Source organism: Coffea arabica, chromosome 9c, assembly GCF_036785885.1.
Source record: "Coffea arabica cultivar ET-39 chromosome 9c, Coffea Arabica ET-39 HiFi, whole genome shotgun sequence".
Classification (NCBI taxonomy): Eukaryota; Viridiplantae; Streptophyta; class Magnoliopsida; order Gentianales; family Rubiaceae; genus Coffea; species Coffea arabica.
In genome coordinates, this window is record NC_092326.1 from 38,447,186 (window position 1) to 38,474,505 (window position 27,320).

The 27,320-nt window shown below is 35.1% G+C and overlaps 4 protein-coding genes across 19 annotated transcripts; 1 reads left to right on the forward strand and 3 right to left on the reverse strand.

Annotated features, from left to right (window-relative positions):
* Positions 1-277: 277 nt before the first annotated feature.
* LOC113707887 (uncharacterized) lies at positions 278-6,753 on the reverse strand. 5 transcript variants are annotated; one of them, XM_027230276.2, is made up of 4 exons: positions 4,537-6,753; positions 3,110-3,190; positions 2,874-2,958; positions 278-1,210 (listed from the first exon to the last, which is right to left on the reverse strand). In XM_027230276.2, the coding sequence occupies exon 1, from the start codon at positions 6,573-6,575 to the stop codon at positions 4,545-4,547; it is 2,031 nt and encodes a 676-aa protein (XP_027086077.1). In that variant the 5' UTR covers positions 6,576-6,753; the 3' UTR covers positions 278-1,210; positions 2,874-2,958; positions 3,110-3,190; positions 4,537-4,544. The 5 variants fall into 5 exon arrangements, with proteins under 5 accessions (XP_027086077.1, XP_027086075.1, XP_071921220.1 ...); XM_027230274.2 differs by having other exon boundaries at positions 278-1,251; XM_072065119.1 differs by having other exon boundaries at positions 1,161-1,533.
* Positions 6,754-10,407: 3,654 nt separating this feature from the next.
* Positions 10,408-18,834, forward strand: LOC113708668 (cleavage stimulating factor 64). Of its 10 annotated transcripts, none has more exons than XM_072064369.1 (10): positions 10,408-10,891; positions 11,040-11,118; positions 12,319-12,493; positions 13,161-13,194; positions 13,319-13,563; positions 14,085-14,162; positions 15,541-15,576; positions 15,714-16,229; positions 17,337-17,606; positions 18,472-18,834. In XM_072064369.1, the coding sequence occupies exons 1-10, from the start codon at positions 10,855-10,857 to the stop codon at positions 18,601-18,603; spliced, it is 1,602 nt and encodes a 533-aa protein (XP_071920470.1). In that variant the 5' UTR covers positions 10,408-10,854; the 3' UTR covers positions 18,604-18,834. The 10 variants fall into 10 exon arrangements, with proteins under 10 accessions (XP_071920470.1, XP_027087031.1, XP_071920471.1 ...); XM_027231230.2 differs by having other exon boundaries at positions 10,415-10,891; positions 15,720-16,229; positions 18,466-18,834; XM_072064370.1 differs by having other exon boundaries at positions 10,417-10,891; positions 12,314-12,493; positions 18,466-18,834.
* Positions 18,835-19,216: 382 nt separating this feature from the next.
* Positions 19,217-23,177, reverse strand: LOC113708667 (uncharacterized). Of its 3 annotated transcripts, none has more exons than XM_072064375.1 (8): positions 22,900-23,176; positions 21,971-22,120; positions 21,369-21,581; positions 20,790-20,878; positions 20,643-20,707; positions 20,360-20,462; positions 19,618-19,728; positions 19,217-19,543 (listed from the first exon to the last, which is right to left on the reverse strand). In XM_072064375.1, exons 1-8 carry the CDS (start codon positions 23,003-23,005, stop codon positions 19,418-19,420), a joined length of 963 nt encoding a protein of 320 aa, XP_071920476.1. In that variant the 5' UTR covers positions 23,006-23,176; the 3' UTR covers positions 19,217-19,417. The 3 variants fall into 3 exon arrangements, with proteins under 3 accessions (XP_071920476.1, XP_027087027.1, XP_071920477.1); XM_027231226.2 differs by having other exon boundaries at positions 21,369-21,545; positions 22,900-23,168; XM_072064376.1 differs by lacking the exon at positions 21,971-22,120 and having other exon boundaries at positions 21,369-21,545; positions 22,900-23,177.
* Positions 23,178-23,686: 509 nt separating this feature from the next.
* On the reverse strand, positions 23,687-26,227 carry LOC113708117 (beta-amyrin 6-beta-monooxygenase-like). Its single transcript, XM_027230587.2, has 3 exons — positions 24,953-26,227; positions 24,559-24,746; positions 23,687-24,410 (listed from the first exon to the last, which is right to left on the reverse strand). The coding sequence occupies exons 1-3, from the start codon at positions 25,899-25,901 to the stop codon at positions 24,111-24,113; spliced, it is 1,437 nt and encodes a 478-aa protein (XP_027086388.2). The 5' UTR covers positions 25,902-26,227; the 3' UTR covers positions 23,687-24,110.
* Positions 26,228-27,320: the final 1,093 nt, after the last annotated feature.

Genomic DNA, 27,320 nt, shown 5'->3' on the forward strand with positions numbered 1-27,320 from the left:
TTTTAAATTGTTAAATTGACTCGTGTGATCTTATTTAATCCTTCGATTTTTTCTTTATTACGTTATTAGTCCTTAAACTTTATACTTAATATTAGAATGACATTTGATATTTTTTTTAGCTTTTTTTTATACAATAGTGGCCGGATACGAGACTTTCACATGACTTTTTCCGATAGTAATTTGGGACAAAATCATCAAGGTACTTAATGTGCTCAAAATTTGAAAGTTCGGATACCACATTTGCTTTCGTCCAAAATTTGGGGACTAAAACCGCTCATGCGTCAAAATTTAGGTACCAAAACTGTATTTTTCTCCCTAAATATTCTAATACAAAGTTCGCTTTTAGAAAATGTACATCTGCCAAAATCAATACAAAGAAACTTCACTAAGATTTGCCTGAACTTCTTGGTTGCACCACAGCAATGTTGCAATGAGGTTGACGAAATTAACTAAAAAGGCATTTCAAGGATGTATTAGGCAAATTCAAGAGGCCTTGTTCTCTGCAATAGTATACCAAACAATCAGCATCCTCCGTATGATACACATCTCTGGCCCTTTTATCTTCGGTTTCCCATTATGAGATATGCTACAGTTGCTCCGAAGAATAAGAAATATGCTTTTACTTGTTAATGCCCTCAAAGGGACAGTAACTCTGTGCCCACCATAAAAGCATCCTTCAGGATCCCGAGCGCTACTGAACTAGGAAGTACATAATATTTCAAACAGTGACTAACAAGCTCGTCCTCTTATTTAATTTTCCCTCTTCTTCTTCGGTTCATAATGCCGGGGTGGGTGGTCGTACTCAATTTGTTAGAGGGAGCAATACAATTATTACCAATATAGGCGATTTCTGATGTTCTAATACCTTCAAAAAATCAATAAGAACCGTTGCATGCCTCATCTCCATCCTCATGCCAGTAGAAATTATGCACTTTTTCAGCAGGGATTCTTCGATCATCCACAAAGAATTTATTCTTCACTGGATTTTGGATTTTGGTTGCATCTTATAAGTCCTTTCCTTTCCTTCGGATGTTCTAATACCTTCAAAAAATCGAGGAGAACCGTTGCATGCCTCATCTCCACCCTCATGCCAGTAGAAATTATGCACTTTTTCAGCAGGGATTCTTCGATCATCCACAAAGAATTTATTCTTCACTGGATTTTGGTTGCATCTTATAAGTCCTTTCCTCCTTCTGTATGGCTTTTAGTACTAGCCATAATCCCAGCCAAAACCAAGCTCAAATCAGGAATCTAAATATGATTTAAGAATTAGTCAATGAACAGAAGATAGCTAATTTGAAGTACAAATTGCACATAAGCGATTGATCTAAAGCAAGATAAATATATTTCTTGACCAGTATGATAGAATTCTCATTACAAATCAACAATAACCTGAAAAGGTTTTCTTTTGCAAAATGATAACTGTAGCTGTATTTGACAACAGAGTCAATTTTTTAATTCTGTCTACATAGGTAGCTGGAGATCTGGAGTAAAAAGCTGCAAATGCACCTGCTTTACAATAGGGATATGTTCCTGGCAAGCAGAGGTAATTGGTGGTTTCAGCAATGAGTTCAAAACTCTTTTGAGCATCAATTCAATTCAAGTGCTTGTTTTTGTGGTCAATATATCAGATTTGGCGAGCCAATTTGTTATTCATATATGTGATGGCAACGATAGTTGAAGCTGTGCAAATTGTGAAAATACACTACATATCTTTTCCTCCCAAAAGGTGTCCAAATTTTAACTCTCTGGACTTCACCATGTGCATTTTATATTATATGTTCAACAAGCATTATATTTCTTTAGATAATAGTAAATGCCAAAAGTTCATAAAGATATAATATATTTCCATTTCTCAAGAAACAGGGAAAAAAAGGTAAAATAAATAAAAACATGTCAAGCAAAAGCACATATTTAGGGGATATTCCACATATATTATGGCTCATAGTCCAATAATGCATATGACACTCACTTGAGGACACAAAACATAAGCAGCACCATGGTAAAACAGAGCCATGCATGCATCTAATTATGTTCCTAACAGGACACAGACCATTCACTTCACCATGAAAGCCTTTTTATGATCATTGTTTTCTGGAACTCCTCCCCTTGAACTTTTACTGGGGCATTCAGCAACACTTAGTTTGTATAATATGTTGCTTTCTTTTTCTTTATAAACATATTTTTTGTGCAATCATGCATCACGTTAGTGCCTGGCCAGCAAAGGGAATCCCCTTCGTCTTTTCATTTTTCAAGCCCTTTTTTTGAAAAAAAAATTTATGTCACACTGAATAACGCAGCCAATAAATTAAGCTTGCACGAAAAGAGATGGAAAAAAATTCAAAGCAAAGTTCACAGTATCAGTTTTCCCAGTAACCTAAGTACCGTATTCATAACTTTTTACGTCTTAGTGGTGTCCAAGAAAATAACAAGTCAAATTCAGCTTAAGGTTTCATCTAAATCTAAGCAAAACTGACTTGAAAATTGATAGCCCATTCACTTATGTAGCTTAAAAATCTACTTCTGGTGGAACTAGTGTTGACAGCATCTTTTGAAATTCCATGTCTTAGTTATACTCAGCAGCATCTTTTGAAGTTCCAACATGTCCAAGTGGAACTACTGCTGATGGCATCTCGAAGCTCAAGTCTTGTGCTATCATCTTCTTATATGATGTAATAGGATTCCAACTTATTGCGCCATTTGGTAAGTTTTATGACTTGAGACACATTGAAACCCTTTGAAACTTCAAGTTACACAGATTAGATCAAAAAATATCCATCAGGAAAGCATATATAAGCACAAAAATGAAAAATTACAAGGTACAAAACTTGCAGGAATAAGAAATTTATGAAGATAGGTTAGGCAAAAGTTACCTTCACCAGGAAAATACAAGGCCTGCAAATTTCTCTTGAGCAACCTCTTATCTCCATAATCTTCAGCTTGGAAGCATATGGCATACTGAGATGTATAATAATGAAGGCTTAACAAACCATCAATGTAGGGAAAGAGATTGAACCAAAGAGGAGAAGAAAATCCAAAGAGAAATGCATCCTGGATAGACTTAATAGAGTCTAATTAAACATGCTTACAGCTTAAAGCGTGAACTAACCTCTGAAACACAGGAGAGTGTTTTCACAAAAGTCTCTCACACAGCCCAGAAGCTTTAGACCATTGGCCAACTGAATAACCCCTGCATGTTGATAGTATTATTCATGGTGAGATGCTTTAAATTATATACATTTTTCACAGACCATTGTTTGTATAATTACCATAAACGTGATGTCTAAGATGAAAAGACTATCATCAATAGAAACTCTTCAATCACCCCGAGCACAAGAAAACACTAAAATCTATAACTTTTCAGAGAGTGTTTTCAGGATCACTAACACGATGGAATATTTCCACCAAAACTCAATAAATCTGCAAAACTAAGAAGACTCTGAGTATCAGACTTAAGTAAAAGAGTCATTTATGCAGTGATAACAAATAGGTAATCTACTGAAGATGCATTGGCCTGTTTCTGATATGCAGCATTATAGAAATTTGGAACTTGATGGCTTGTCATATGAAACGATAAAGCTTAATACTTTAGGGTTTGCTACCTTTCATCTTGTTTAAAGGATCGTTTCGTAGTTGATTCAATTTTATTTTCTTCTACTATGCGAGTTCCATTTATCAGATTAATGCTCAATTTCAAAATTGGGAGGGTCCCAGTACCATCTCTTCAACCAGTTTAGTTTTTGTAATCTATTGCCTTGCACCGTCATAATACTCCTAAAAAGTCTTCAAAGAAGGCAAAAGTGACCCTAATCATTGAAATGAGAAACTTTTTCGTGACAATGCAATAAGGTAATGCGACAAACCCCTAAACATCCATCAACAAGTGGCTTTCTTACATGAAGAAAAGTTGAGGTAGGGGAGAAGATACTTCCAGCATATTATGTTCTTATAGAGTATCCCTTATCAACACTCCGTATTAGCAAAATCAAGTCTTTGATCTGAACATGGTTGTTTTTCCATAAAAAAATTAGCAGTATTCCTCCTAAAAAAAAAAAAAGAAAGTAGCATTTCTAGTTGCTCAAATTGAGGTTTATGTAAATTTAATACTTATATCTTACATATATCCACACTGAATACGAGCTATTGGACTGGAAGCACCTAGATCATGGATGACCATTATTCTATCACAGATTGCCAGTTCTGTCACCTCTATAGATATTTACTGACAGACCCTAGCTAGTTACTAATCAGCATAGGCATTTTAACTATGCCAGCTTTTCCGAAGTATTATCTCTTATCATGAATTTGTAAATGCTATTCCTGACACTGACATATCACCGGAAGATTAACAAGATAACTTTCTTATTCTTTGACAATTCCGCCAAGCCAAAAGTAGATAAATGAAACTTCCAGATTTCCTGAGGAAAAGGAACTTTACAGGTATGGAGCTATTGTGACAGACTATTGGAACACATTATCTCTCTTAGAAATTGAAAAACAAGTAACAAAATAGTAGAGTGAAGGAATTAAGTTTACCAGTCAGATCAGCCAAACAAGTGATTCCAACACTTGTTGATGGCTGCATGAATCTTCTTTGGCTTGCACAACTCTTGAATAATAAGTTCCCAATTGCGTGCTTTGGGATGAAGATACTTTTGAAGCATCACTTCAATGACTTTGGATGCTCCAGAAATTCTTTGTCGCTTGTACAGCCGTAAAACTAGCTCATCCAAAAATTCTGTCACATCCTGAGATGGATTTATTTTCTCCTTTACAATTGTCAAAATAATGTTACATGTCACAGTGTCAGGATCACATCCTCTATCTAACATATTATTCAGGAGATCAATGGCACGGGTAATCCTATCTTGCTTGCACAAAGCAGTAAGAAGTATGTTATAAGTGATTATGTCAGGTTGAGAATCAGAATGCTTACAAAGCATCTCGTTAAAAAGTTTCAAGCCCTGCTCTACTGAACCATTGTTGCACAGGCCATATATAATTGAGGTATAAGCGACCACATCAGGGTTGTATCCTTTACCCAACATCTGCCCCCACACCATCATTGCCTCCTTCAGCTTCCCATCCTCACAGAGTCCATGAATAAGTACGCTGTAGCAAACTCCATTATAGGGGCAATTTCTCTCTCTCATTTCTTTCCATACTAGAATTGCCATATCACTTTTGCCATTTTTGAAAAATCCCTTCATCAAGGAGCTATAGGTATATGCATTTGGTTCACAACCTATATTAACCATCTGAGAAAGAACTTCCTTAGCTTCAAAAGGTTTTCCTTCCTTACATAAACCATCTATAAGAACACTATAAACAACTGTATTCGGTTTCCATCCTTTTTCCATCATTTGCTTCCACATATTCAGTGCCTCTACAGATTTCCCCTCCTTGAACAACCCACAAATAAGTGTTGAGTAAATGTAATCATTTCCCTGCTGCCCCCTTTCCTCCATGGCCATCAAGACGTCTGCACCATCAACAGCTCTTCCTTTCTTAACAAGGCCATTGATAATAGTCCCATATGTAACATCATTGGGAACATATTTATTTGCTACCATCCTACCCAACAAACTAATTGCCTTATCCAATTTCCCTTGAAGGCATAAACCATGTATAAGAGTATTATAAGTAACTTCATTTGGAATACAACCTTTAAGAAACATATTTTCCACAAGCTTTGCTGCTCGAGCCAAGTCGCCTTTTTTACAAAGCCCATTGATCAACACATTAAATGTTGCTGGATTCGGAAAACAACCCTCTATTTGCATCTCATCCAACAATGCCACCGACTCATCAATCCTATCTTCCTTGCACAACCCATCCATCAAAGTACAATAAGTAAAAACATCCGGTTCACATTTCCAAGATGGCATTTCCCTAAATGTCTCCACTCCTCTATCGACCAACCCTGCCTTACACATTGCTTTAATAACTAAATTAAAAGTCAAAACATTCGGCCTAATACCCTTCTTATTAATAACATAAGAATGAAAATCCAATGCACGATAATATAAACCCTCTTGAATTATTACATTGAGAACAGAATTAAAAGACTTTACAGTTCTTTTACAGTGAAACTCATCCACCATTCTAGCAAACAACTCTAGCGCCTTTTCCGGCAAATGGGCGTTTCCATAAGCCCTAAAAACTACTATAAAATTCTTCTCTACAAAAGCTCTCCTTTCACTTTTCATTCTACCAAAAACCATTTCCAAAGACTTAAAGTCCCCATTTTTAGCATAGTTCTCAATAAGCGAATAGAATGTGGAATCACCCCTTTTATAAGAACCCGATTTCTGAGCATATTTAAACAGCTTATGAGAAATTGGGGGCTGATCAACTCTAAATTCACCTGTAACTTTCTGGGGTGGATTAAAAACTTTGCAAGCATTGGGGGAATCAATGGAAAGATCATCTTTTTCGTGGGATCCTTCAGTTTCAGAAAGTGGGTTTGGGAGAGCTGAAAAGGGGCAATGAATCAAGAAATGGGGAGAAGACTTACGAGGGATTGAAGTGAGGTTGAAGCCAAGCCGCTTTGAAGCAAAGGCCTTGACGGGCATGCCTTTATGGGCGGCTCTAGCTTTCTTGATAGAAATCAAGCTTCATGGAATCAAAAGAGGCCGGAGAAGGTGGGAAAGGAGAAGAGGAGAGAGCGGGTGCCGGATTTTTGAAGCACCTGGGCGACTGAACCTCGAGTTTCCCTCTGCATCAACACTCAAAGTAAAGAAATTAAGAAAAGGGTTATTATCACTTTACCACCGCGCCACTATTAATTTCCCCCTTAAGAAAAGGTTATTATCTTTTAGTTACTTTACTCTCAAAACTAATAGTTAAACTTAACGGAGTTTGTTAATTAAAGTAGAAAGACAAGTTTAGCCCTTAAACTTATTATCATTTTATCCCCATGAACTATAGTCTCATTATCAATTTACCCCATAGAGTTATTTTTTAGACATTTATCCAACTATTAAACCAACTTAACAAGTTAAAAAACTTTAGAAGAAAGTACCATCATCTTTGTATAATAAAAATAATAAAAAAAATTTAGAGTAACTCTACTCCTCTTTAGTATCAAGAAAAAAGATTAAAATATTAATTTTTTTCTTTTCGACAATCTTATTAATATTAAAAAAATAGAAAGATAGGAAAGGGGAGGGAGACAGGGAAAGAGAGATAGATAGAGAGAGCTCAATTCTTTTTTTTAGAAAATACAAATAAGAAAGAATTAAATACTTTTATTATTTTAAAATTATTTCACTTTGCTGTTTACTACCAAATTTCAATCCTTTCCAACAACCTTAAATTAATATGATAATGTTAGACTTTTTTTATTTTTTTCTTTACAAAATCTAATTTTCTGTCTCTTTCTTTCCTATCTCTTTTTCTTTTTCTAATATTAATAAGTGTGAAAAAAGAAATTTGAGAAAATCTTTTTATTTTTATATTTTTTGATCTCTTAACGTGAAAAAAAAGAAGAATAATCATTCTAAATTTTTATTTTTAATTATCTATATAAGGGTAAATATATTTAAAATTTTTTGACCATACTAATTAGATTAACGCTGAAATAAAATTTCAAAAAAATAATGTAAAAAATTAAATCGATTATATCACTATAATTTAAAGGAATAAAATAATAATAACAATGTAGTAATGCTATAGAATAAAAGGGTATTTTTATCCAAAATTTCTTAACATGTTGAGTTGAATTACTTATGGGGTGAAATGACTAAAAAATAACGTTATGGGATAAACTGCTAGTAGTGATATAGTTTAAGGGGGTAAAATGATAATAATCCTTAAGAAAATAAACACAAAAGTGAAGTGAATACTATAATTTGGGAAAATGATCAAAAGTATCTCACATTTTATAAAATGACTTTTTTTCGTTCCTCACTTTTAAAAGTATAATGTTATATTCCTTATAAATTCATAATAGTTAATTTTGGTCCCTATCTAAGTTTTTTATTAGTTTTTTATTGAAATTCATCATGTGCCTTGTATATAATCATTTTTTTATGAGTAAAATTGTCTATATAATTTGATCTATAATTCTTTACATTCCACAAAATAAATTGTTTCGTTCTTCATATTTCACAAAATAAATTTTTTCATTCCTCATATTTTGTAAAATGAATTTTTTCATTTCTCATTGACCATGCATACGATTAATTTTTTTAATCCATGTATATATCTATTTGATTTCACCTGAATAATACGAATAATATATAATATATTTCTATTTGATTTCATCTAAACAGACTAATTATAGTTGTACACATACTATTCAATAGATATATACATGGATTTAAATTTAACAATTTTGTTTTAAACCCGTGTATATCTATTTGATTTCACTATATGAATCCTTTCAATATTTGTGACCTTTTCTCTTTTGATAATAATTTATTTATTGAGTTGCGTAATAAGACCATCTAATTAATCGATCATAATTCAAGTGTTATAGTCATACTAATAAATTACAATAATACTCATCACTTTTAAGACTAACAGTTGAATTTCTTATTGTGTGATTGTTTTAAAATTTGAAAGTATCAATCACCTATTTCTTTTTGTTATACTGTTCCTTTAATTATTTTTTCTATCCAAATTTAATTCATTATAAACATTTGATAATGTTTAGAATTAAATGTTTTCTTTGTTTTCAATTTTCGAGTAAAAGGAAATGAATATGAGTGAAAAACTAACAAAATTTTTTAAAACCCTATATATACATCTATTTAATTTTACCTGAGCAATACGTTCAGGCGAAATCAAATATAGATATATTATATACTATTTGTATTGTTCAGGTTAAATTAAATAGATATATACATGAGTTTAAAAAAAATTTATTCATACACATGATCAATGAGGGATGAAAAAATTATTTTGTAAAATGTGAGGGAGGAAACAATTCATTTTTATGAAATGTGAGGGACGAAAAAATTTATTTTATGAAATATAAAGGACTATGGATCGGATTATGTAAATTTTGATTTAATAATTTTGTTCTTAAAAAATGATCATGTGCAAGGCATGTGGTGGATTTCGACCAAAAATTAGTCAGAAATTTAGGTAGGGATCAAATTGACCAATATGAATTTGTAAGGGATATAAAAGAATATTTTTAAAAGTAAAGGACGAAAAAAAGTATTTTGTAAAATGTGAGAGACGCTTTGACCGATTTTTACCTACAATTTTTCTTCTTTAGGTGAAATTGAATATTGACAAAATATAGAAAAGGAAAAACAATAGAACTCATTTTTGACAACTTTTGCAGTCCACTGCCAAGTTTGGCTTTTCTTTTGTTTTCTTTATTTTTTTTCCTTGGGTCAAATCAAAGGAAAAAGTTTTTCCCCTTTTGAGTAGGCCTGTCAACGGGTCGAAATTTATTATTTCGGACCCGGACCCGGCATACCAAATCGGAATCGGATTCGATCCGTTTATTCGACGGGTCTTCTACTCTATGTTCCGGATCCGGATCCGGGTCAACCCGAAAAAATTATGAAAATTTACAATTTCTAATAAAAATGAGAAAAAAAATATATTTGTACACTAATTTCTAATTAATACAAAAAAAATCAAATAAGAAAATAAATCAAATTGACTTTACTCAAATACATCACCCTAATCAAATTATATTGATAAATATACATATTTTAAATTATTAATCCATTTATATCCGGATCCGGGTCTAATACGGATCGGAATACTATTTTTCGTATCCGACCCATTTTTGTTGTTTGACAAAACGGATTTGGATCCGGGTCCAGGTAATAGAATTAAATCCCTACTCATACCAGCAATAATTTCACGGATCCGGGATGGGCCCGGGTCTAAACCCGGATAGTTGACAGGCCTACTTTTGAGTTACATTTTTGGCCCACAATGTCCTGAAAACAAATTTGAACAATTAATTTTCTTAATTTTGAGTGATTAATGGCAATTATGATGGAAAAGTTCTTCAATTATTCAATTAGTCTAGAAGGAAAGGGAAAAAGAAGGCTAATTGAGTTCAATTTGGTCCTTGGCATTTTAGTTCAGACCAATTAAATCTCCAACTTCACACAAATATATTTGAAGGTCCAATTACTCTTTCTCTCTTTCCTTTTCACTTTGGTCCAAAAGTCATATTTGTCGGCTGATGCCTTTTTTGGTTTGTAGTTTTTTCATAGAAAAATTTTTAGATTTTTTTATGAATATAATTTTCAATCATTTTTTTATTTTATATATAATTTTTTTGTAATCGAAAAATTTCAAATTCAAAATCTTTCACTTATGCGCTTTTCGACCCATCCAATCAATCTCTCTTTCGATTCTCCGTACCATCCAACCAACCCCAACATTGCTTGTGAAATTGTTATAAAGCTAAAATGCATTATTATTCTCGACGTCAGTGGTCAAAAACTATAAGGACTACTTTGTGCAGTATTAAAAAATAAAGGGTCAACCTACAATAAGGCAAAAGTTTCGAGAGCAAACTGCACTTTGAAAAATAGCCCACGCCAGAAACACGAACTCATCTCACACACGTTTACAGAGGGGAGAGTTCTGGGTTTTTCTCAGAACAATTTGTTTGGAAAGGTAGAAAAGAGGAATCAGTGAATTAATTTCATAATTTGGTAGTAAATAAAATTGTTACAAAAGTTAATTTGGGATTGTGAAGTAGAGTAGTGATGCATGTTTTCACCAGGATTTCTATGGCAACAATAATAGAAGAATAATAAAATAATTCAAAGGAGGAAGAAGATGATGAAGCTGCATGCTCAAAGCTTCTTCACCTTCTTCTTCTTCTTCTTCTCAATCTTACTTTTTTAGCTTTCTTATTGAATTTTAATGGCAACTTCTCACCCTCAGCACCGCTGCGTCTTTGGTTAGTTCCCCTCTCTCCCTCTATCTCTCCATGGTTATATTCGAACCTTTTTTTTGCAAAGTTGATTCAATTGGAATTCTGTTATTCATCAGAAACTGGGAATTTGATAAATGGGTTTTTTTGTTCTGATTTTCGGGTTTTTTGGCAGTTGGGAATATACCTTATGATGCAACTGAAGAACAGCTGAAAGAAATTTGTGAGGAGGTGGGCCCTGTTGTTTCCTTCAGGTCTGTTGTTTTTTCTGTTTAATTCCTCATTTTGCAGCTTCCTCTATTTTTCCCTTTTGATGTGTTTAGATGTTTTTGTGTTAAGTTGATGAATTTTTTTTACTTTTCATTTTTGTGGGTTTTTTTTTCTGTGTTGGATGCTAATTTAGTTAAATATGTGAGTAGGTGAAACTCAATTAGTAATAGTATTGAGAGTGAAAAATATTGTAAACGAGCAAAATGGGTTGAAGATATGATTTACTTTTGTGTGTTGGGCAGCCCTCATCTTACAAATTGAAGCATTTTTGTTTTTGTTTTTAATTTTTTTTGGAGCCAGGTTAACTGAATGTCTTTCATTTTGCATCTAAAGAACAAAAATTTTAAAAGAAGAAATTTTTTATCATTGGACTTGATATTGTGATATTTTCATTTGCTCTTTGTTCCTCGAATTGGGTGAGTTCTTTCTTGTTGCTTGTGATTTGGGAGAATTTTAAAGTCAAGATTTGGTCTCAAGGTTTTTATAGCTGAATCTGTAGATTTAATTGCAATGTCTACTCTCTTAAGAATATTTTGCGGGAAAACAGTCAAGCTAGGCTTTGTTTCAGTTTTTGACATGTATAAGCTCGCCTAGAAAAGAGTGGCTTTGGGTAAAAATGGACCTTCAAAGGAGCATAGATAAAAGGAGGTGTTTTGATGCATAGTACTGGAAATTGTATGCAACATGATAGGTATCTGACATAGTAGGATTGTTTATATTGTTGCAACCTCCACCTCCAGCAGAGCTGCAAAGATATATTGAATTTGTAGTCAGACGATAACTCCCTGACCTAGAGAATATTTGGTAGATCGTGTTTGGCATGGCATGGACTTTATTGACAGAATTGATTAAGCTACTTCTTTATTGTTCAGTGGGTAAGTTCTTCTATAGTGGCGTGCTCACCAATTTTCTGTTAGTCCATATTGATGCAATGGTTTAGCTTTGGGTAGATTTGAAAAGTAAGAGCTGGGATGACATTAATCTTCAAACACATAAATTACATGGAAAGGATCTTAGAATTCCTTGGCCTGGAAAATCAACTGTATTGCTTAAGATACATTGTTAAAAGCTAGTAAATGTATAGGAAAGGGATGTGGTGTGTCTTGTGTCTTTACTTTTTTCCTATTTATTCTAATCTTAGTAGAGTTTGAGTGATCTATAACTTATTATTTCATTTAGTTCAGATTAGTAATTGATAGAGAAACTGGGAAACCAAAAGGTTACGGATTTTGTGAGTATAAGGATGAGGAGACGGCTTTGAGTGCACGCCGGAATCTTCAGGGGTACGAGATAAACGGACGACAATTACGTGTTGATTTTGCTGAAAATGATAAAAATGCTGACAGGAATCGCGAACAGGTATGTACTAGTACCTGTAGAAAATTGTTTTTTTTTTACCGGGAATTTTCGTTCACTGAAAGAGTCTTAGGGCTTTAATAGTAGTTACTAGAGAGTCTACAACCAAAGTAAAACAGTTTATTGGCCCTAAAGAATTTTGTCAAGCTGTCGTATATATAGAGATGAGAGGGGCAAGGTCTAATTGCCCACAAATGAAGAATGAAGCATCTGCAGATTAATAACACCAACTACAGCGAACCAGATGCTTGCTGCTTGTATATTCACTCATTGATTAAAGACAAGACTGGCCAACTACTAGGGTGGGTATATCAGTATATTAAAGAATTTATGAACTGGTGGAAATATTGAAATAAAATAGTTCTTTTTAGTTAATTATCCTGATCATTGTTGGTTGTAATTCTATTTCTTACTGTATGGAAAATTAATATGCCCTTAGGGGGTGAGCAGAAATTTTTCTTTAAGAAATTGAGGCCTTTTAGAGGATCCTTTCATTCTTTTCTAGATAGTTAAAGGTTTGATACAACAAATTTGGATAACATATGGTAAATCAGCCAACACTGGAATTTGGGATGGGGCAATCAGGAACACTCTGACTTTTTTCCTCTTGCAGGGTACTAAATTTACTTCAATTTCAGCTAATTTTTGTTTTGACTCTTTTTCCTTGCAGGGCCGTGGTGGACCTGGAATGGTTGCAAATGTTGGTAAGTTTCATCTTTACTTGCTTCTCTGGACTATCAGTACACTTGTCCCTTGCATAGAGCAAAGAAATTCTGGAGTCTAAATTATCTTGAGTTATCATAATCTAGAGATATTTGGTATTTGTAGATAATCAAAAACAGTTTGGGGGACCAGCAGTCCTCAAGGATTCCAGTCTTCTTCAGCCAATAGGTGTCTCTGTAGCTATGACTGCTGCAAGTATCATGGCACAAGCTCTTGGTGCTGCTCAGACTGGTGGCATGTCCAATCAGATTGGTATACCTAGTCAGCCAACATTGGGCAGTGATCCTTTAACTTTGCATCTGGCCAAAATGTCAAGAAGCCAGCTAATCGAGCTTATGTCTGAGATGAAGGTCAGTTTCAGATAAAATCTTTTCTGCTTGAGCAAGTTATGTGTGAATGTCAAAGCCTAGATTATTATGTATTCCCTCTGAGTTATGGATATTCTTTGCAGAAGAATATGAAGGAGGCTTAAAACTTACTTAGAAACTAGAGAAATTCTAGTCTCTTTCAACATGCACATCTAATTGCAAAGGAAGTATCAAAAACCTGATAAGCTAGTTTAACCAGGCAAAGGGTCTAACTTTCTGTCTAGAGACTCTAGACTAGATAACATTCAAATTCAAGAATGACAGTATATGGATTATACCGCCTTTGCTCCATTGATTGACTTTATATGTAAGAAAAATAGAACTATGTCAACAAATTTAGAGAAACATGTAGTGAAGGATTAAACTCTGCATATAAACTTTAGGAATTGGCATGTGCACATCACAAGGTGAAGTAATGGGGGAGATCTTTTCGAGTGAGGGCTTATTACTTCTTGGATAACTTTTAATGTATCAAATTGTTTTTGTTCTCATTTTCATATCAGGCAATGGCTACACAAAACAAGGAGCAAGCTCGTCAACTGTTACTTGCATGCCCCCACTTGCCTAAAGCAATTTTACAGGTTTTCATTGATCTTCCATACCTCTGTCAGTTTATGATGAGATTAATGGATCCCTGTTTTATGTCTTGTGCAGCTACAGAATATGCTTTCTTACAGTTTTATGATATTTCTGCAAGGACTTTGGCTGTGTGTATATACCTGAGTTTGTCTCATTAATTGAAATTTAGGAAGAATAGAGGGAGGATTTTTTTTTTCCATAAAAAATGAATAACTAAGATATTGAGCTATAGTTTATGACTTAAACCATGGTTACTGGGCGATTTGCAAAGCTTGTGATTTTCAGAACGAATTCTCCAGAGCAAAAAGCTGGTTGGTGAGAGAATTTTGATGTGTAATCCAGGAAAATCTTGTCAGAAGCATTTGAGGCAATTTAGGATTCTAATTTCCTAAATGTTTTACAAGTGATTTCTTGATCAAGAGTTTCTGATTTTAGGAGTTGAATTTCATAGGAAATTCAAGAACAACATTTGAAACGATGCTGATTCTGGCTTGAAATCTGGAGGAACTCCAGTAAAAATAGACTTCTGCATATGTATACTGTTGTGAATATAAATAAGCCAAGAGAAAAATCTGTCTGCCATTGGTGGCTCTTGAGGATTGTACCTGATATGGTGGGAAGGAGAGTTAATCTATGTGATAAGGAGTTGTTATTTAAAATTTTTTGAAGGATATATTATTTAAAATTTTTTGAAGGATATATGCAATTAAAGAATGATATTTTGTGGTACACTAAAGGAACAAAAGAGAATGCTTTAGGTGGAATGGGCATCGTAATGGAAAATCTTCCCTCAGGCATTATGCCAGAAACTGTTTCATAAGCAAACTATTGAAGGACCACCAAAGGTAGCTTGCTTTCAATTGGCAGTGACGATGCCTTCTTACTTTGTATCCAAGCTGGAGCAAATAGTGGGTGCAAATAATCCTTTATTATCTTGAGCAGATCACTCAAAACCTCTTAAATGCCTTGGTCAGTTGAGAGAATAATTTAGATTCTGAAAAATTAAACATACTTACGGAGATGAAACAATTCTTTTTGGTGTTAAGTACCCTATTTATGGTATCAAGTACTTGGGGATCAAGGATACACACTATTCTTTCCATATAGGCATATTAGTTATGACTACCACTATTATTGATGTTACTTTTAAGTATCTTGTTACATGTCACTTCATCGTTAGTTGTGCTTTTTTTTTTTCTGAGGTTTTCTTCAAGGATTAAAAAGCAATTACAGCAATATATTACATCAAGTGAAGATGACTAGAATTGAGCAATTGATCTATTCTGCTATGGCCTGTCTTCCACTACTCCTTTTCTTGCCTTAGTTATCTGTTTCTGACTTTCTTGCTTCTTTACAAGGTTGGTTGTGATGTCATTGCAGGCAGGGATAATGCTGGGAATAGTACCACCACACATGGTTTGTCATGTTGCCCTGAACGATTAACTTTTAGTTTTATAGTTTTCTACTGAGCTTCGAATCTTTTGAGCATGAGATTTGAATGTTTTGTTCCTCTCTCTCTTTCTCTCTCTCCTCTCTTTCTTTAAATTATAAAGTTGCAGATGCCCAACATTAGGCAGGTGTCTGCTCCACCATTGCAGCCTTTACTGCAAGATGGTATGCAGAATCAACTATTAACAACTCAAAATGTTCCTGGGCTCCCCCCTCTTCCACAGAATAAAGGGCAATACAGTTTGTTGCCCACAGCACAAGAGGGTGCAATTTCTGCTAGTCGTCCAAATTCTATGTTGAATAACCAGCATGCTTCGGTAACTCAGTTTCCTATACAACCTCAAATTCAGCTTCCACAGCCTATGCAGAATAAAGTTTTGCAGCAGAACCAATTGCCTATTCAGTCTGGAAATCCAGCCCTTTCATTGATACGCCCTCAATCTCAGGGCAATTTCTCATTTAGACCGCAAATTCATGCAGCAGCTTCCTCTTCTTTGAAGCATCACGTGCAAACTCCTCCTCAGATGCAACATTTAGGGCAAGTTACAGCAGCTGCTACCGCAGCATCTATTCAAACTTCTCAATCAATACAGCCACCGCTGCTGGATCAAGGCTTTCAGGTGCAAGTTTCAGTTTAGTTTCTTGTGTGCCCAACTGTAGAAAACACCAACTGTGATTGGTATATAAGCTTTCCTTAGGTTTTGTTTGACTGGTCTTGATCTAGTGAGACTGCGAATTGATGTAAGGTCATATATGGGAGAGTCTCGACTCCTTTAACAACTATAATTTGAAAATTGAATCCAACCAGATAATGCAGAGATGTAGCATTTGTCTCTCCTATTTGATTTCTGTTGTCTTAACATCTTTTTGCATTAAGCAACTAGGATTCTTTGAATTTAGATCTAGTCTGTAATCAGTCAATATTCCACCAGCAGTCTTATAATCTGTTCAGATTAAATAGTATTAATTGAGATCTGGAGGAGTTATATATGATCTTGACTTCTGAAATTTCTTGAAGTATCTCTTCCGTCCAAAGATAGGATTCAGATGGCCATGATTAGATTTACAGTGGGATGCGGGGAGTAAGAAAGCCCACATCATGCTTCTTTATTTCTAAATTCTCCCCCTAGACAGGTAGATACATTGCAATTGGTGATGACCTAGAAGGCATGATTGGAGGAAATTTATGATTTGTTTCTTTTTGTATCCTTTGGTTGTAATATATCTGCCAAGTGGGCTGATCTGAAGTGCCAAGTGTCTAGGGCTATACTGAATTGTATTGCAAGTGAACTGGTCTAATTAATCCATGTGTTGTATCAACCATAATGATATGTTTGCTGAGTTCAAATTGTCAATCTTAAAATCTTGGTTCAAGTGGCTTTTAATCTATACCTTAAGTACAGTATACATTTTATTTGATTTTTTTCTCCTGTAGATTTAACCAGTATGCTCCATGACCCAAATGATGTAACACATTAATGACAACACTGACTTTTTCATCAGTTTGACTGATGAATATTTTGGTTTGTTGAGATTAGTTCTCTAGTAGAAATGCTCACATCTGCTAAATTTCACTGTTGCTATCTTCCAACGTTTGCTATTTGACTTGGCAAGAGCTAACCTTGCTGTAAGTTTATCCTGATGTTTACATTCTTGCCTTTTCATTTGGAACAACACTATCTTTGTAAATGTAAATTTGTGGTTCTTGTATGTATCTGTTTTGCTAGCAGCATGGTTCTTCACTGTTATCTGGCATACAAGATAGCGTTAATAAAGATCCACGCGGACAGGTTATGATTTCAAGAGTCAATGACAGTCTAGATCCAACAAATCAGCCATCAAAACTGGTTAGGTTAAATGACGGAAGGCCTGTACCTTCGCCCACCGATGAAAATATGGCAACCTCTGCATCTGGACCATCTCAGACTTTTAGCATGACTACAAACCAAGTTCCTAAAGTAGAAGAAGCTTCTGTATCTGAAAAACAAGCTGTTCAGGTATCTGCTGATGGGATTATTATTTTACATCCATTTTCTACAATTTAGAGATTTATGATCCTGCACAGTCAGTTTCTCAAAAGTACGACTACTTTAATTATGTATGGTGTGTACGGAGGATGGGTATGGATGCTGATTCTGTTGAGGTTATGCTTGAACTGGAAACTATTTTTTAGATTGTCAAGCTGTGTTTTCTTTTTCTGTTAGTAGAAATTCAATCAAGTTTTATGTACATTTGAGAACTTATGTCTGAAGGTCTTTACATGACTGAGATCATAGTATTCTAGAGAATTGCTTATGGCCTTATATCTGTCAAATTGGAAAATTCACTGAACTAGGAAAATAGATGGAAAATTTTTGCTTAATATGATCAGCTTTCTTCACTGAGGGTTTCACTTAGAACATCATTGTAAGATCCTTAGGAATTTAATATAGCAATGAAAGAACAAAATGGAACTAGTGATTAAGTACGAACTGAGATTTGAACATGGCATTGGTTACAGACACATATATCTATTGATGATTAGTTAACTGGAGCTCCATCTATTTTGGTACAAGTCATAAGTTAAATTTTGGAATCTTTTATAAATTCTTGCCATATCTTTCCAGACTTCATTTTTATTCTTTATTGGGTCTCATCTTGCGTAAATAGACTGGCTCGTGGCATTATGCAAACGGCAGTTTGAGTTGGAGTGTAACTTCTTTGCTGAATATGACCGCAAGACTCCAGTAGTTTATGCATTTGAAAATTGGTGCTTATAAGTTGTGACCTTTTTCAGTGGCAACTATGAACAATTGAATGTTGGTGGCTTGGTTTGTTCTTTAATTGTAGTAAGACTTTGGTTTTCTCATTCTCAAGGTACAGCTTCCTCCTGATGTGGAGACTGCTCTGCTACAGCAAGTGCTTCTTCTAACACCTGAGCAAGTAAGTTCACTGCCACCTGATCAGCAGCAACAGGTCATTCAACTCCAGCAGATGCTTCGGCAGGCTTCATAGTGATTCAATTGATGCATAACGAGTCCCTACTCAAGGGCTTCCATCCCTGTTTAATTCATAGGCCAGAGGGGCATAACAACACGTAGTTGATTTTACACTGTAGAGTGAATGTTTACACAAGATTTAGCATAGCATCCTAAATGCACGAGAGTTGTGACATCAATGTAACGGTTTTACAGGGTTGTAGATTGCAATTAAATCAAAGGAAACACAGAAAAATTTTGGTTTTAATGTTTTTGTTGTTCCATTACAACTTCTGTTTAGTGTAACATGCATTTCCTGAAGTGTTAGTGATTTTTTCTTTCAATGTTGAACTTTGCACACTAAACCAGGCATCTGTTGTTTATTTTGTCTAGGATCATATTGTAAATCAGAAGTTTATACTATCGATCCCCTACCATTTTATTATCTACAAACAGCAAAATTGGTGGCTATAAAAAGATGGAACAGATAACTGAATCATTTGCTTGTGTATCCAAGAGTTCAGCTGCAAACTGTCACTTGATTTTGGAGTTCAATTATCACTCATGAACCCATATTAAACAATCTTGGATGGTTTGATCTTCAATATCAAATTTATGATCACCTTACCAGGGGACATACGAGCCAACAATGGAGGAAAAGTGTTCCACAAACCAACCACATAATTCTTAACATCAGATGAAAAGTTTTACAACTAGCTTGACTGGTAAACATATAACGAAGGGTTACAGTTTAAAACACATCTTTGCAAACATAAAATGTTTGACCATTATACTTGCATGGTTTCAAGGCAGGGCAAGTGGGCAGAATCTGTACATGGAACATATTAAGGTCAAGCTGCTGCATCGTTATAGGAAGGTAATAATTCGCGAATATAAACAGGATCTCCCACTTGTATTTTCTTCGATTTCCATTGAGTAAGTGAATCTTTGCAAACTAACATTTTTCCAAAGTAAACCTGCAGATCCGAGCTAAGTTAGTATCAGGATTTGGTCTCTAGAAGGACCATGACAATGTTTTGTTTATGCTTACCCTCCCCTGTGGTTTTTTATCTGGACACAGGACTTTGTCTGAACGAAACTTTCTCAGCGTCTCCGTGGGCTCTGAACCTGCTACTGCTGTTTCTTGATTGATGCTTGGTATCTGTAAATAGTAAGAGGCAAGATTTCTGAGCTTAGAAACTCATAGAGAGATTCAGATGTCAAGTCTTTATAGGTGCAATAGCATACTTTTGTTACTTCCTCTGTGCACCTTCGCAACACTAACCTCAACTAAACAAACAGCTACGGAAATGGCAAATACAGATTTGACAGCAAACATATGTATTATGGCACTTTTTTTTAATCTTTTTCTTGCCCCTTTTTGATTGGAGCAATTTTTATGCAGCATGATAAGAGGCAGTGAACTTCTAGAGCAGGTAATCCTCCAGCATTATCTCAGGGCCTCCTATCTAGGCAAAGGTTCAGGATACATATTTGAGCCCTCTGAAACTTAATTTATGGAGTGAGTTCACTACCAAGATCAGTAATGAGAAAAGGTGCAAGATTGTTTACAATTTGCCACTCCTCTCTCTCTTTCTCTGAAAGCAATAAAGAAACTAAAATACTTTCTAATCGAGGACTTGTTGGGATGGGGGAAGAAAGGAAAAGGTTACACGATAATCAACTAAAATGATCAGGGCAGATTAGAACCTATACTTGATTAGTCTTCACAAATAAAATCTGAGTATACTGATCAAGAACAAAACTGAAGAAAAGTGAGGTTTTACTTTTACCTTACAGCGGTAGCATAGCTCGCCAGCATAGAATGTTAAACTGTTTATGCTGATCTCCTTCCACAAATCCTCAGAAAATGGCTCACATCCTTCAACAAGTATACTGAAAAACAAAAAAAAACATCATTTTTGAAGCCTTTTGAATTCTTCTGCATTGGGTAAAATATGGGTTATGGGTTATGAAGCATATAGGAAAAAGGAGTACAAATATACTCAGAAAGTGAAAGGAAACTGAAAGAAGCAAACAAGAGCAGGAGAGCAAGGGGTTCGAGCATGCATATACTTAGGTCTAAACCGATTCATGGGTATAGGTTCCTCCAGACGATCATTTAATGCATCCAATGATCCCTGCAGAACAACCAATGAAAAATTCTTAGATCAAAACTTCTACTTGGTCAGATATCGATTTGTACCAGTCTCACTAACTAACCTGAGATGCCAGGAGAAAAGGATACATGTCATTAAACTTAATCTTATAACTGCGGACAGGATCAGAGTAGACAGGCCTGGTTTCTGATGCTGCATGATTAATCAAAACCCAAATTACTGTCTCATTTTGTGACTTAAATACATTTCAATGATGCATGATTTCAATAAATAAGCTTCAGAAAATAGACTTCCAGGGGAAAAAAAAAAGGTATAATGCAAGAGTTTGGTAATAAAGCACGCATACATGAAATTCGCTCTTTCTCAAAATTATCATCTCTATTCCTTAGATACAAAAGATAGTCCTAATTCTGGACATTGGTGCATTTCTGAGACCAGAGTAATGCAATAAATTTCTAGAAATGATAGAAGCCAAATTACACAGGGAAAACAAAGACAATTTGAACATCCAAAGATAACAGAAAAGGACTAGAAATGTTAGTTCATCAAGAACCAAATGCTGAAGTTCATTCTGATTTGTATGCAGCAGCCTAGCTCTCAGCATTTTATGTTGCCAAAAATGAGTTCATATACATTTGCCCAGAGGTAGAAAGTTAAATCTCATTGCCTAACTGAGTGCTACCTTCATTAAAACGCACTAGCCGACTTGGTTTGCCAAGAAATCTGGAGAACCACTCTGATGCTTCATTTCCCTCATCAAGTGCCCCGCCAGCCCACTCCCAGATTGAGACTCCATCTGCTATTGTAGATGGTTCGGCCAGCGGAATCTTCAATAAATCCATGCCTGTGGCCCTGACAACTGTTGGATGAAGAGAACATTGATCACCAGCTAAATCTGCAGCTACTTTAAACAATCATTCTTTTACCTTGCATTAATGGAACAAAACCAACTCTCTGAACTAAATGAAATCACAAAAGAATTAAAACTGTTCTTGATTTTTTAATTTTTTAATTTTCTTTCCAGGCGTTTCTTTCATTTCTCAGCTGTTACCACAACTCCAATTGGAAAAAAGCGATCGGTGATCTGCCATTGTTCTAACATTTTGGTCCACATTGCGCAGAAAAAGAGAAACGACGGTCGAAAGCAACAGGGAGTATTAAGATCTTAAGCAATTTACTTGTTGAACTTGCAAGAGTGGACAAGGGGAAGGCGGCAGAAAAGAGGAATGAAAACAGCCTAATCAAGAGGTATTATATATGTATTCTCAGTGATCAAGAACTCACCTAAGATGGAATTGTTATTTGGTTCCCAAACATCAGAAAATGCTTCTATTGGCATTTCTACCTCAACTAGAGCAAGTTTTGGCTCAACTCTTTGACTATATGCCCTGCCTTTAGAATTCACAACCATCCACAATCTATCCCACCTAAAACCTGTAAGTAAATTTAAACAGAAGAAAAGTAAGCCAAATTTCTGCCAGAAAAACGACCTTTACTTTTGAATCGAATATCTTATCAAAATGAAAATCAAAAGAATAAAGATTTCATAGAGATCGAAAAAGTAGTTTGATATTGATAATGCATGCATCATCTGATTCACTCCATCTTATCAAGAACTTTAACGAAATAGAATACAGCTGAATTAGGAGAAGAAAACTCAAGAACACAATGCTATAGAATTTACAGTGTGGATCATCTACTCAGAATTTACAGTGCTATAGAATATGGAAACAGAAAAGGAACCATAGAAGATTTATTTGTGCAAATTTGACCTGACACAGAAAATTTTCTCTTTGCCAACATCACACTTAACAGATTGAAGATCATTGAGCCATATTCCAAAGAAATAATTTTTCCTTTTTCAATTGATGGAATTTTTTATATTTTGTCAACAACAAAGAACTCTTAAGCTCTTAGTTGCTAGAAAATTTGTTTTAACAGTAATACCACACTGGCTTGGTTTTGTGGGGTGATGAGGACCCTACCCTCTCTCAATTCTATAATACCAGAGTTGAAATAACAGAAGGAAGTGAATTAATCTGGCAGCAGACAAAAGATGCAACATTTAGAAATTTCAACTACAGCATAAACATGCAATGAGGCCATCCTCTCCCATTCATCCATCTCTGCAAAATAACCAGGAAAAACAGCAGCACTAAAGCATGTTCTTGAAATTGATAAGGTTGGTACAGTTACAAGAGTGTAATTCATACCAGTGGATGCAAGAGGTGCTTCAGAGACAGAAATTCCACGGCAGGATTTGATTGGATATATGAAAATCGATGCCACCTTTGCTGCAGCCACTTCTTGGGATGCCATTATTTACCTTCACTTATGCCCCTTTTTCTTCTCCTGTCAAACTATACAACCTTGATGATGAATACCAGAAGGAAATGCCTAAGCTTTGTTTTACTTTCAAGAAAGATGTCAATTCATACTTGATGAAAAATGACTTAAAATAGTAGTAGTTCCCTTCACTAAGAAACCAAAAGAGAATGCTATGCTTTGTTTTTTTTAACAACCAGGCACTGACTTCTGTGGACCATTATTGATTACTATTTTAAACCAAGTTTAACACATTTCGTAGGATAGTTTCTTTCTTCTTTTTTTTAAGCATTAGATGTTGTCTGGATGGAAGTTAATAATTTCAAGTTTTACTTTCGATACTGGTTGCCTGATAGGTGTAAATCGTTCTTGGACAACTAGCTAATTGTAGCATTCTCTAATTAAGTATGACAAGACTTCTCAGGGGAGTTATATGTCAGCTTATAATTTGTTTATCAAAAAGATACACATCAAATATGTGGTAACGGCCACATTTTTGCATTTTATGGCAGAACATAGAATTTGGAACCAATTTGGTGCAGTTTTTATATTACAAAAATAACATTCTGTAGAAGTAAATAGAGATTTTCTGAAAAATAAGAGAAACTTTTTAGCTAAAAAAGAAAGAAAGAAAGAAAATACTATATTTTTGACAACCATCTAGGATGCAGCATATTTGGCTTTAAAGAAACAAGATAACACATTAATCTCTTTGTTTGCACATATAATATTCTTTGATAACTCCTTGGGGAAGTCTTACTTTCTGTTTCACCACAGATAAAATGATACTAGAATACAGAAATGAACTGTTACAATACATATCTAAGTTGACTAACAAACTTTATTTTGAAGATATAGTCCATTTCTCAAATGAACGAACATATCAGGTCTGTTTATGGATACAGCAGAAATAATTTGCACAAATTTTCACAATAATCTTTAGAAAAAAGAAAAAAACAACAGCAAACTTCGAACTCAACCAAGAAGCCCATTCACGGGCACTGAGATGCATGGTACGCTATCTTCCCCTGAGGCTGGAGAACACAGGAAGTCCATTCCCGGGAACAGGAGATGCATGGTACCAATAACTGCTTGCAAGCTATTTCCCATGAGGCTGGAGAAGGACGGGAAGCCCATTCGCGGGCACAGGAGATGCATGGTACACTATCTTCTCATTTGGAATTGCCTTTTTCAGTTGAAATTGGGTCACGATTCTGTACATGAAAACCAAAACTTCTAGCCGAGCATATTCCTTTCCAGGACACATTCGAGGTCCTCCTCCGAAAGGAACAAAAGTGTAAGGAGCAGGTCCACTTCCCTCAAATCTTGAAGGATCGAACTTCTCAGGCTCAGGGAAGTACTTGGGATTTTTGTGAGTTGTGTGCACTGTCCAAAACGTCTGCAAATAAATTTGATTGCCGCTGAATTTTCAGTATTCATCACGGTCATGAAGAAAATAAGATTGCAGGATAAATATATACATATGTGTTTGTGTGTGTGTGTGTGTGTAGATATAGATATAGATATAGATATTTCAGCTCATATACCTTCCATCCTTTTGGAATCGTAAAACCGGAATAAGTGAAGTCAGCAACAGATTCCCTGAAAGCTCCCTGAGCTGGCGGCGTCACCCTCAGGGATTCACGGGCTACATTCCATGAATATTTCATCTTCTCAATGTCCTCCCAAGTCAACAATTCGTCTGGACCTTTTGTCTTTGCAACCTCCATTTGTTCTGTGGTGATGAATACGATAATCAATGTCCGTTAACTTATTTTAAAAAGTTAGTACACTAAATTTGAATACGATAATCTCCTTTTGAATATATATATATATATATATATGTATGGGTGTATGGAAACTGAATTAGTCAATCAACCATTCTTTACACGGAAAAAACAAGGAGAATTAAAGTTTGGAAGTGGCACAAGAAATTTTTACCTCTGAGAACCTCTCTGTAAATGTGGGGAAGCTCAGCAAGGTGCTTCAACACAAAGGTGACTGCAGTGCTTGTAGTTTCATAGCTTGCTACCAACAAGCCTATGATGTTGTTGGAGATTTCCATTTCACTCAAATATTGTCCATCTTCATCTGTGACAAGTAGCATTCTGGACAGAAGGTCCTTGCATGCTGCTGCAGTTTCTTTATTCTCCATCAGCTCCTTTCTCCTCTCCCTGATGACCCTCAACAGCTCTTCACGGACCATTTTTCCACCTTTGATAGCTCCATTGTAAGCTGTTCCAGGGAGATCAATAGGGACAGAGAACATCCCATTGGTAACCAGATGGAAAGGATCAGCCAGTTTCTTGATGTGCTCAGGATCCATAACGCTCAAAAACAAGCGACAGGCTAAATCAAATGTGTATTTTTTTGACAAAGGGAAGACTTTAACTTCCTTGTGAGGAGCCCATTCTTGTTCGATATGTTCCCGAGCCAGTGCATCCATGACTGGAATGTATTGCTTCAGAGCTTCAGGCTTGAGAATATCATGCATGAAACTACGCTTCAGAGCTGATACTTCCTTTAAAGAATCCTCAACAAATTCAGGGAAAAGCAGAGCTTTTTTCATGGACTGAGGCCACCATGAGGTTAGAAGTTTGTTCTCGTTTGTGAATAGAAACTTGTTGCCTTGTGCACCACAGAAAATAGCCATTTTTTCTCCCATCAGGGACGTCTGAAACACGTCTGGTGAATATTTCTTCATTCTATCTTTTACAAACTTCTGGGGGCCTAATAAAGCAAACTGCAAACTTTCTCCCACCATTGGCCACCCGGACGTTCCTGGAGGAAGCTTCAAGCTGCTCGAATTTCGTTTGCGGATCAAGAAAATGAAGGCAATTGAAACTGGGATCACTGCAAGTGTTACAATGTATGCTAAGGAGGAATCCATTGTTGCTCCCCTTTCAGTATCAAGAAGAGAAGTCGGTGATCTTATGCCTTGGGGAAATCAGTTCAAGGGTATTTATAGGTGATGAAAACTTCAGCAAACCAGAAAAGACGAGCACAAATAAGACGGTATGAAGCATAAATGAGAACGAAACCCAAGGCAATTGTAGTTCTGGAAAATGTTGTTTTACATGTTACAACATATCAATCATGACAGAAAATGGTATTCAACCACGGACGCTCGTCTCCATATTCTTGTTTTCTTGGTCTTTCAAATACCAGAATTTGTATGTATGTAACAGCGGGTTGAAACTTGAAAACTGTGTCTGGCCCTGATGTTTCCATAGTTTGTGACAAAAAGGAATAAAAATGTCAGAACGGCATTTAACATAGCAAGGATTAAAGAACTGATTTTCGGTGTGGGAAGTAGCAAATCACATGTAGTTAAGTTCATTAGTTCATAGGTTTTACCAAATATTCATTGCATCTTGAATCTTTAGTTTTACAGGGTGTAACAAACTTGACACCACTACTTAGTTTTGTAATTGTGAAAGGGCACCATTTGGATTAGCTGTTTTTTGGAGTATTTTTGAAAAAAATTTACTGTAACAATTTATATGAAAATTTTGTACTATAAAATTTTTTTGAAACATTTGATATATTGTATGGATGTGATGTTTTTTGGAATTATTGTGTATTTATTGTAGCATTGTATTTAAAAAAAATCATTTTTGAAAAAATAGTCAATCCAAACGAAGTAATACTGACTAGGGGTGGGCAAAATTATCCGCTAACCCGAAAACCCGTCATATCCGATCCGATCCGATCCGAAAATTAGGATATCCGATTTTATTATTTGATTGGGTCAAAAGAGGGTCGGGTATCCGCTAAGATGCGGAGCGGGTTAGGGTCACATAATTAAAAACCCGCGGGTACCCGATCCGCCCCGCATATATATATTTATTATTTTTATTTTTATTTTTATTTTTATACACACACTATAAAATAATAAGTTAGAACTAAATAAATAATTTTATTGAACAAATTGCATTACAAATATGAGAGACTATAGTTTATTTACAAGAATCATTTGTAAAGGTCATGATCTTATATTTTATAGAAAAAAGTTTAATTAATGTGGAACATATATATTAAAAATTGTGCTACTTATTTCAAACTTTTATTGATTTTGAATTCTTTTAATTTTTTTCCATTATCTTATATTCTCTTCATATGCTTGTTTTTTAGTGGGAAACCTTTTTTTAGAAAAAAAATTATTAAATCTTAGATGAATGTGTAAAATATAAAATTAAATTGGTATAAATCATTTTTTTTTAAAAAAATTAAATGATAAACGAGGCGGGACGGATACCCGCTGATCCGACTCTATCTCAACGGGTACCCGTTATAGGGTACCCGATAA